We start from the raw sequence: 9,669 nt of genomic DNA on the forward strand, positions 1-9,669 counted from the left end.
AGAAAAAGTGAGTTTTCGGCAAGTTGATTTTCATCGGCAATATGGCATATGTTAAACTTGGTTTCAAAGTTGGGGAGGGGTGGTGAAGTACATAATTTACAGTACTCCTCCTGTTTACAAACTTGTTTAGGCAAATTCGGCAAACAGGGATTTGACAAACTGGCCATTTCTCATTGAGTACCGTATTTATTGGTTTATATTGTAGTAGAAACTCTACCACTCGTTTTGGTCTTTTCTTGAATAAAAAAATAAATCACTTACTTTCCTAAGACTCCTGTGATCATTCCTTCAGTTTGACCTCTGAAAGTGTCAGCAATGTTATTCGCCGAATAAAGACCCATTGGGGAATTGTATTGATTGTGCACCACTGTGGCCGTTCCTCCCATAGCAGTCCCACGAAATGGTACCTTTGTGATCGGTGGTGCACGTGGAGTAGGAGTTTTCTTAAGAGGTGTTGGAAACATAGCTGCTTTCTAAAGAATAATAAAACCACAGGATTGCCTTATAAATTTTTAAAGTCCACACATGCTTATAAGCTTGTCAATGATTACATACGGTACATTCTGTATTGTAAATAGCCTATATTCATTATACTCATAGTTGTCGCTATATTCTATTGGCTACATTAAAATTCCCTTATCTTTATAATGAAACTGATTCATGATTTTTGTTCTTCTACGTGTTTGCTGCTTTTGTTATTTTTATTCTTGATTATTGATTTTGCAAATTTATTTTTAGCATTATTGTCATTTGCTATTATTTTCTTTACAACCGTTTGAGGCGATTATTGCTATTTGAATCTTTAATCACAATTGAAAATAAATTGTTCGATATATATTATTTATTTTGAGCTTAAAAACTGAACAATTGCGTTACAGCGATTAATAATTCAAAATTTAGAAAACGTTGTATAAATGATAGTTAACTATTTTTTTTTTCTATATTATTCTAATGTCTCATTTGCTATAGGCTATCAGCAGTAGGACCTACGTCATTACTACTTACATGACGTCAGTGAAAACTTTCAGCGTGCCACCTAAAGTAAGAATGACGTACTACTTTAAATGAAGTCAGTGATAACGTACCTGTCTGCTTGTAGTCGGTGACAATTCATAAACATGGCCAGGTGTCTCGTAAACTACAGTTCCAGCTGGAAAATATTCACGTGGTCCCATTGGTATCTTATGCTTTTCTTTAGTTTCCAATGGTTTCAGCTGTACTATGGGTGGTGGAGGTGGTGATGAAGTGAACCCTGAACCCCTGTTCAAAAGTTCAAGTAAAATTACATGGAAATAAAAGTGCAATACTGCGCATTCTCAATATACAAAAGAGAAATTTGAACTATTTTAAGCTTTGTCCATATTGTCTTTGACAAAAATCTGTTTTATGCCCATATATAATCATGGTGTGCCTATATATGGTCATGATGTGATGTCATCATGACCATATTTAGGCATGTTTTTGCCAAATAAAATATGATAGTCTGAACAGGGCTTCAGGCATACAAGTAGTCTTTGGAACGATGTAATAACAGCAGAGACAGCACTTTCTCGCTTGAATGATTACGAATTTGTTTTACCACTTTAAACGTGGCCTCTTCATAGTAATGCATCGGTATTGTGTAAAAATAATTGTACAATCACATTTTTAAACGAAATATTAGTTGAAGGTCTATTATGAATAACTTTGAATGCTGTTACAAATTTATAAATTTAGATACAAGTTATGAGTGTGAAAAAGACATTAATTTCCTGTGTTTGATGGTAATGAACAACTGGTTGATTATAATTACTGAATTCAGCAGATAAACTCGAACATTTCAATAACTTATTTTGTATATTTACATAAGTTTTTAGTTTTCAATTGAACATGAGAACAAGAAAATGTAGAGTGTCATATCAATTTGACTTGTCGCACGAAGTCAAATTGATATATTTCAGAATTATTGTGAAGTCATGTTTTGACAAAACATTCAATACATTTTTTTTTTCATGATTGAAAATATTTTAAGCTCATTTACATATTTAAAAAGCGTTTGGCACATTTTGATAGGAGAAATACCAAGAAACTTAGCGTTTTTAAACATCTGAAGTTTAAAAATGATCTAAGCCAGTTGCAATTAATATAATTCGTTCAGTAATAAAATTCAAATTGTAATGTCAAGTATGTCTCTACTGCCATAAAAAAAAATCGTTATTTGAAAAACCACGTTCTTAGGAACATACTTAATAACCAAAAGAAACGCTTTGAGTTTGTGACTACTTTTCACATGTTTATACTTACACACCTTATACTCACACACACACACTAGCATTTTAGCTAATATAGTCACGTTAAGGATTGTCATAGTAAAATGTATGCCTATATTATATACTTACAAATACCCATATTTCTGACTGGGAAGAGACATATAAAGTTTATTGTACAAACTAAAAAAAGTTTCAACAGATTTTCTGCAACTGCTGAACCACTACCACTGCGCTAGACGCTCTATCTGCTACAACCAAGTCTTTTGCATACGTCTACACTTCAATACACCATACAGAATAATGCTATGGTTATTCCTTTACCAACCTTTCTATGATCATTTTCAAACTTTTAGCCTGTTTGATGAGTGTCTGCCCTTCCAAATGTGTCATGTTATGAGTTCTTTCTCCATTGATTGATCGAACAATATCACCTGGTAAAATTTTCGCTTGATTAGCTTTTCCACCCGGTGTAGTCTGCAAGTAAACAAATCCGGCCTACATATTAGAGATTAATTCGTGGGTATTAAAAACAAATCAAATCAAAATAAAGTCTCAATAGCATTCAACGTTGAAATGAGTATTCAAAACCTTTTTAGAAACATACGTTCATAACTATTTAACGCCGCTGTAACATTAATTTAATCACAGCGTTTTCAACTTTCGCGAATGTTATAATCATTTTGACGTATTGCTAGTTTTTTTTTTGGTTTTTTTTCGGAGGCAATTTTTGCTAGAGAATAGTGCGATCTCATCTACGGCAGCTATGCACTGCAGCTCAGTAGGCTTCCAGTGCGCCCTCTGTTAAGGAAATCCTCTCAAAGTACCCCTTGATCTATCACATCCAGGGGTACAATCCAGGACGCGCTTTACACTCGTTATGCAGTTGTGGGAACAAAAAGGACATCGGAATTATATTGAAATTATATTATCCGTCAAGCATGTCCAATATAATCATACAATTACACAAAAATATAATAATCTTTCGTTAGTCTTTCATTTAACCCTTGTTTATGCAAAATATACCCTAACATTAATTGTAGTAGGCCTATATAACACAAAAATATTTTAATGAAATTTAAAAAAAAAAACATATTGAATAGCTATATTCAAGTTTTAAGTAGTTTTTTTTTTATTAATGTCATGTTCACAGCCTTTTCTAAGGCTGAATTACAAGACGTTTGCAAAATTATATAAAAATAAAAATTACTTTAAAACACTAGAATCACTAAACAATAACAACAAATAGGGCTATAATAGTACTATAATCATCATTATCATCATCATCGCCATCATCATCATCTTCACCATCATCATCCTCATCATTACAATCGGCATCACCATCATCATTGTCATCAATATTGTTTTAATTATTAAATGATGTAATGCTAGTTATCTAAAAAAAAAATAACTATAGGCCTATACGTCATATCATGACCTATGCGCAATTGCGTTTTCAAGTTTTCTTTTATGACAGTGACGTACTAATTTAAATGCTAAATTTACTGAGCTCAAACCTAAAATGGTTTGGCATTTTCCGAGTTTAGATGTGTGTATTTTTACTTGGTTGCTTCGGGTTATCTATCTATTTGTACTGGTGTCATCTTTTGATTTATCGGGGGTCTTTATAAGTTGTCAGCTAAATGTAGACCTAAATTAATAATTTCCTTACCTTAGAAATACGCAACGGTAGATTGAAGTCTTTCCCTCCAGTTAGACGAAATCCCCAGGGTCCGGGCCCTGGGATACTCACTTCCATTGTTGTAGGCATTGTTAAAGCGTAAGAAGTGGTTCCCCGTGCTTGTAGCAGCAAAATTGAGAGCTAGAGACGTATCAAAGCTCAAATACAGCTGCCTGGCATACCGCACGTACATGGAATTCCTCTCCATCGGCTTGAAAAGGTCAGAGGTTATTAATTTATGTAATGAAGTTTGTTTTGAATAAAGTTGAACATTTTGTGTATTTGAATAATAATCAAAATCATAATTAAAACGACATTAACAATATAACTCTATGAAAAAATATAGCCTATATAGGGCCTATCGCACCCCAGTAGACCCAATTAGACATTGACTTATAAAGGCTGTCTGTAGGTGTATTTTGACACAATTATAATTTTATTAAGATGTTTAACTTGGTTGTAATTAATAAACTAATATATATTTTAATCCAGCCAAATCACTCATTTTATACACCACTGTATGCGACTTTGTGTTTTTTTCCAGTTTTGCCAAAAGCAGGTCAAGATTTTGTTTTGACAGAAAATGTAATTGTTTGTATAGCGCCACCTATTTGACTTTCGCTTCATCATTATTTTTTGCTTTTACTGTATTACAATAAGGGTAGTTTGTATAACATCTGACTCTCTGAGGGGGACCAGTTTTGGCGCCAGCGCAACCTCCCCTCCTACTTTGCCCTCGTGGGACATCGGTACCTGACGGGGACATCAGAGCCCCCCCCCCCATCGGATAAACACTGGCGCCACCTCGGGGGAGGGGGTGGGGGAGGAACTTGAAGAGAAAATGGAAAGTTATTTTTTATAGTGTCGAACTCCAACAACTCCCTGATAATAAAGTTACAAAATAAAAGAAAAATCAATTGCACTTATATACACCATGTTAACAAAAGAACTCGTAAAATAAGTTTTTGTTATACTATCTGCATACTTTGTTGTTAAGATATAGGTTTTTCTGATATAGAAAAATTACTTCGTATACCTTTCCTATATTGTTATGGTTTAATTCCTGATTTAGGCCCACTAAAATTTGATAACAGTTTATGCTTTTGTTAAACAACTCGGTCCCTGGTTTAGGCTTATGTGATTCAATGAGTAAGAGTCAAAGCTTTATTCTACAGTAGTTTGATGTTTTACTAGTGTATCACCGGGGCACTCTAATTAAATGAAGAAAACGGTTGCAGAGTCTGAGTCTTAAAAATACTTATTAATTTAATCATAATTATTAATAAATAAGCTGTTTAGCGTCCTTGTATCGCTTAACATAAGCAGTAGATTTACAATGTAACGTGTTTTTTGTTTTATCTCCTTGATTACGCCTACATTTGACACAAATACCTTTATTCGAATAATTTCTTCGGACTAAAATTAATGTAAAAAAGTGTTAATCACAAGTTGTTCTTGTTTATTTTAGAAGAGATAGGCCCTACACGTGTGCTCATTCATCCGTGTCATCATCACAATTGGCTTAACCAAAACCTTGCGGTGTTAGTTGTCTGCTTCATCTTGTTTTATGTTTGATGGAGTAGTGTTTGTCTGCAAAGTTCACATAACTAAGCTTATAGCTTGTCTTCGAGCGATTCATTGAGCTTTAATTGACCTTTGTAAGTATGAGCTAAATTTAATTGCTGTTTTATTATTTTAATAACTAATTCCTAACAAAGTAGGCATATCCTAGGCCAGGCCTCTAGGCCTACGTTTCTGGGTAAAAATGAAACCATAGGTTATAACACACCACTTCGTCTTGTTTCTCCCCGTCTGAAACTGCTGCTGCCCTTACCGCTAGGCCTAGTATGAAGAATCCGACTCATTATGATTATATACGTTGATGATGATGTGCTTTTGAATTAAGATTATAATCTAATTCTTCCTGTAGAATCAGACGCTTCTCAGATTTGTCAGAAATCTGTTGATGATTGATCAGTATATTGGCAGGGACGGATTTTGCTCACATGCGACGGATGGGTGTACTAGGCTGGGTGGGTGGGTTTTTATATTCAATGTAGGACTAGGCTATTATTTATATAATGATTCCTACTACTTAAATGCTATCTGACCAGACCAGGTCTGGTTGTTGGACCCTCAGCTAGCTAGTTGCCAGTCCTGAACTGACCTTTATTTAGTTGTGAAGGTCAAAACAAGCAGTTACTAATTATGCCCCAGGCTGTGAGGTGATACACCAAAGGCAATATACACAGTGTAAAATATTAGACTATAATTACCAAGTTCAAATTCAGGATATTTTTTAATGGTTCGGAGTTGGGTGGCTGCTTTTAAATCTGCATCAGCTACAGTTGTGGGCAGTGAGGGAATAGATCGGTGTATTTATTTATTTATTTAATCTCATTGGCTATGCTTTACTTTTTATTTATAAACAGTGCCACAATATTGCTACAGTATTAATAGTGATTCAGTATGCAGTTGGCCCAGTGTCGAACCCTTTTCCGGTATGAAATGTTACATCCTGTGTAACCTTTTGAAACGCTCCTTTGAACACTAATTCCAAAAAAAAAGGATGCAAATACCACAGGATTTTTTTTTTTACATATTTTTTTTAAATATCAATTGTTATGGAAGCATAAATTGCATCTCCCACCTCTGTTGAAACATTTATAAAAATTATATTAAATTGTTATTTATAGGCCAAATAAATTAGTTCATGTCCAATCTTATTTTTTAGTGAGGGTTTTATTATTTGCTATTTAGCATCCTATATACTCACCATGGTAAACAAGTTGGTAATTAATATAAATTGTAAATATGAATCTTTGTAATGTATTCTGCATCATTTTTTTTATTTCCCATGGAAAAGTGATTGGTTTTTTTTTTAAATAGCATAATTTCGTTTAGTTTCTAAATTGATATAAAGGGTGGGAATGTGAGACTAGAAATAATGTTACTTGGTCTTATGTTAAATTTGGTTAAGATATGGGTGCATTCAGATTATGTTTTCGGCATAAAATATATTTGTAACTTTATGTTTTCGGAACATGTTCACATACTGTACCACACTGAATGAAAATTTTTTCAAAACATGATCGTTCAGATTATAAAACCATGTTCCTGGCATTTATGCATGTGTAACATTTTGAGAGGAGCTCAGAGTCACTGTAGTCCTAACTTTATTTCTATAATTTAAACCAAACCCAAGCTAGGCCCAAGCAACATCATGTCATTCTCAGATCCTTTGCAGGTATTTTGTGTTTCTATCTCCCTTCTTCCCCAAACTAAGCAATTAATTTCGACTGCACTCCATGTGCTTCCGGCATTTTGTTTTATTCCAAAAAATTTAGGCCTACAGTATAAATTAATCAAGAGAACAGTGGTACCGCCGTACTATTCACAACATGTGTACATTGCGCCCCGGAAGAATGTCAAAGCAGGTCAGGTCACGTCACTGAAGCCCGCCGAGTTATAACATTTTATGCTCGGCACATGTTCAGACTTCATTCCAGAGTCGTTATTCGAGAACATTTTGTTCCGAGAACGTGGTTCAACTAGGTTCTTGCTGGAACATTTTGTGCTCGACGTAAATTCAATTAGACTACGTTGAGACTACAAAAATTGATGTGTGCCGAGAACATTATTTGCCTAGAACACAGTCTGAATGCCCAGTTAGTTGTCCACGTAAACTTAGATCAACTTCGGATACTGATGCATTAATACCCTCCTTAAAAGTTACATCTCTTCAACAAATTTAATCTTAGAGCGCCAGTGACAAACAATATTTTCTAACAGACATTACAGGTATACAAATTCTCCAATATACAGTATTATTATTTATTTTAAGTATCTATTTCCTGTTACCTATTGAAGGATCATTACAAAGTAAATAAAGTCCTGCACAGTACAATTTGATAATGTATAATAAAAATAATAAATAAATATGTTAACCAATCTCCAGCAGGAAATATTTGGCACCAACTACAACTACTTCAAATGTGAATTAAAATGCATCGTATCATAAATTAATAACGGTGGATTCATGTGTTTTATTGTTGCAATTTAATGGATATTTGTAGAAAATTTTATTGTTGTAGTTTTTATTTGCCAATCGTACTAATTGATATTTCATTGTATACTTAGATTTTATCTGTGTAAAAATGGGTTTTAATGTAGTGTTTTGATCTTTCTTGCAAAGGTGCTATATATACAGTAAATGCTTCCTTAGTTAAAGTAATAATATTAATAAACATATTGTGACTGTAACAAATAATGCAGTTTAAGTATCACTAAAGTAGCATTGAAATAGCCTCTTGTCAAGCATTAGAAACAAATTATTTCATTGCCATGGTATTGACTGACCTTGTTGAAATTAAAATCACTGACCTTCGCATTTTTTGCTCAACTTCAGCCCAAGGATTTCTGTTGTGTATAACCACCTCATTTTTTCAGTTCATATTCCACTTGTTAACAACAAAAGCATAGTGAGGATAGCGATGCTAATTAATTTATTCAAATGATTGAATATTTCAATGATAGTAAAATAAACTTCTGTCTGGTTATGATTTGTATTGATATGAGCTGGCAGTTGAGAAGTTTTTTTATATTAAAGACTATTAAAATAAACCTCCATTAATGTTATTTATTATTTATTTTATTTTTATTTACTTTTTAGGCATGGGCCAAAAATATGCCAAAAGCGAACTTCACATTAATTACTTTTAACATTTTACATGACAACAACATACTCAAAAGATTCTCTACTCAATCAGTCAATCAATCAATCAATCAATCAATCAGTCAAACAATCAATCAAAAGCGTTTATTTATTCACAAAAAAAAGGAACATTTAAAATGTTCATTTAAAACTTGTTAACATGCAAACTTTCAAAGTCCTTGTTTATGTCCTAGGCCTACATGCTGAAACATCAGCAAACATGTGCCGCAACGAAATTACCCATTTTGTAATAATTTAGTGGTGGATATTGGACCTAGGCCTCTCCATGTACTTACCGTTGTTCCTCGTTCGTTGTGCCGATGTATCGGCGGCGGAAGCGGGGGGCCCCGGGTCCCCCCCACTTTTTGGCGAAAAATATATAATGTCTGGAGACTTTTGTATGATCGGAAATGTAAAAAAAGGAGGGAAGAAGGAGAAGGATGGGAAAGAGAATGTTTATCCAGTACCCGACCGAGTTACATTTTCTCGCAGTTCACATTGGCGGATCTGGGAGGAGGGGATATATATCGATCATGGTCCTGACCCCTCCCTTGTGCAACAAAAAAAAAAAAAAAGGGGGAAAAAGAAAAGGATTCTAGACCTACCTTTTCAGGACTTGTGAGCTGATTTTTTTTTTTTTTTTTGATATTAGAAAATTAGAATTTTGAAGAACATAAAATTCATTAAAACACACTTCAAATGTCGGGAAAGCTCAATTCCCGCCATCTAGGAATTAGAATTTTCCCGGGGAAGAACCCCGGACCACCCTTTCTTTTTGGGATTTATCGATTCATGGAAAAAAGAATACGCATGCAACTACTCATTTGTTTATGTATGTATACACACATAAAATGAAAAATATACCTGACCTTTTTAAAGAGGGGAAAACCTTGAATTTTGAAGGACTTTAAAAGTCATTAAAAGACATTTCAGAAGTCAGGTAAGCTCATCTCCCGCCATCTAGAAATCGAAATTTTTCCAGGGAACCCGGACCCTTTATGATTAATTGAATCATTTTCAAGGGGAAG

General features: G+C 33.9%; 2 protein-coding genes across 17 annotated transcripts in view; one reads left to right on the forward strand and one right to left on the reverse strand.

Moving 5' to 3' along the window:
• Nucleotides 1-4,113, reverse strand: part of LOC117114620 (PDZ and LIM domain protein 1-like) — a 6,222-nt gene extending 2,109 nt beyond the window's left edge. Inside the window, exons 1-4 of one of the 3 annotated variants that reach the window (XM_033258309.1) lie at nt 3,919-4,113; nt 2,575-2,723; nt 1,086-1,260; nt 262-473 (exon numbers count right to left, since the gene is read on the reverse strand). In XM_033258309.1, the coding sequence (XP_033114200.1) occupies nt 262-473; nt 1,086-1,260; nt 2,575-2,723; nt 3,919-4,017 (635 nt within the window). In that variant the 5' untranslated portion in view covers nt 4,018-4,113. Of the gene's footprint in view, nt 1-261; nt 474-1,085; nt 1,261-2,574; nt 2,724-2,853; nt 3,001-3,918 lie in introns of those variants that run through there. The other 2 variants (XM_033258310.1, XM_033258311.1) reach the window with 2 other exon arrangements.
• A 1,329-nt stretch (nt 4,114-5,442) lies between these two features.
• The window catches only part of LOC117114629 (PDZ and LIM domain protein 7-like), a 53,999-nt gene continuing 49,772 nt past the window's right edge, over nt 5,443-9,669 (forward strand). For all 14 annotated transcript variants that reach the window (XM_033258321.1, XM_033258326.1, XM_033258330.1 and 11 more), the window contains exon 1: nt 5,443-5,585. The gene's annotated coding sequence lies outside the window, so the exon portion shown is untranslated. The remainder of the gene's footprint in view (nt 5,586-9,669) is intronic.

This window comes from Anneissia japonica, unplaced genomic scaffold, assembly GCF_011630105.1.
Source record: "Anneissia japonica isolate Jap-2015-1 unplaced genomic scaffold, ASM1163010v1 scaffold287836_len1076198_cov165, whole genome shotgun sequence".
Classification (NCBI taxonomy): Eukaryota; Metazoa; Echinodermata; class Crinoidea; order Comatulida; family Comatulidae; genus Anneissia; species Anneissia japonica.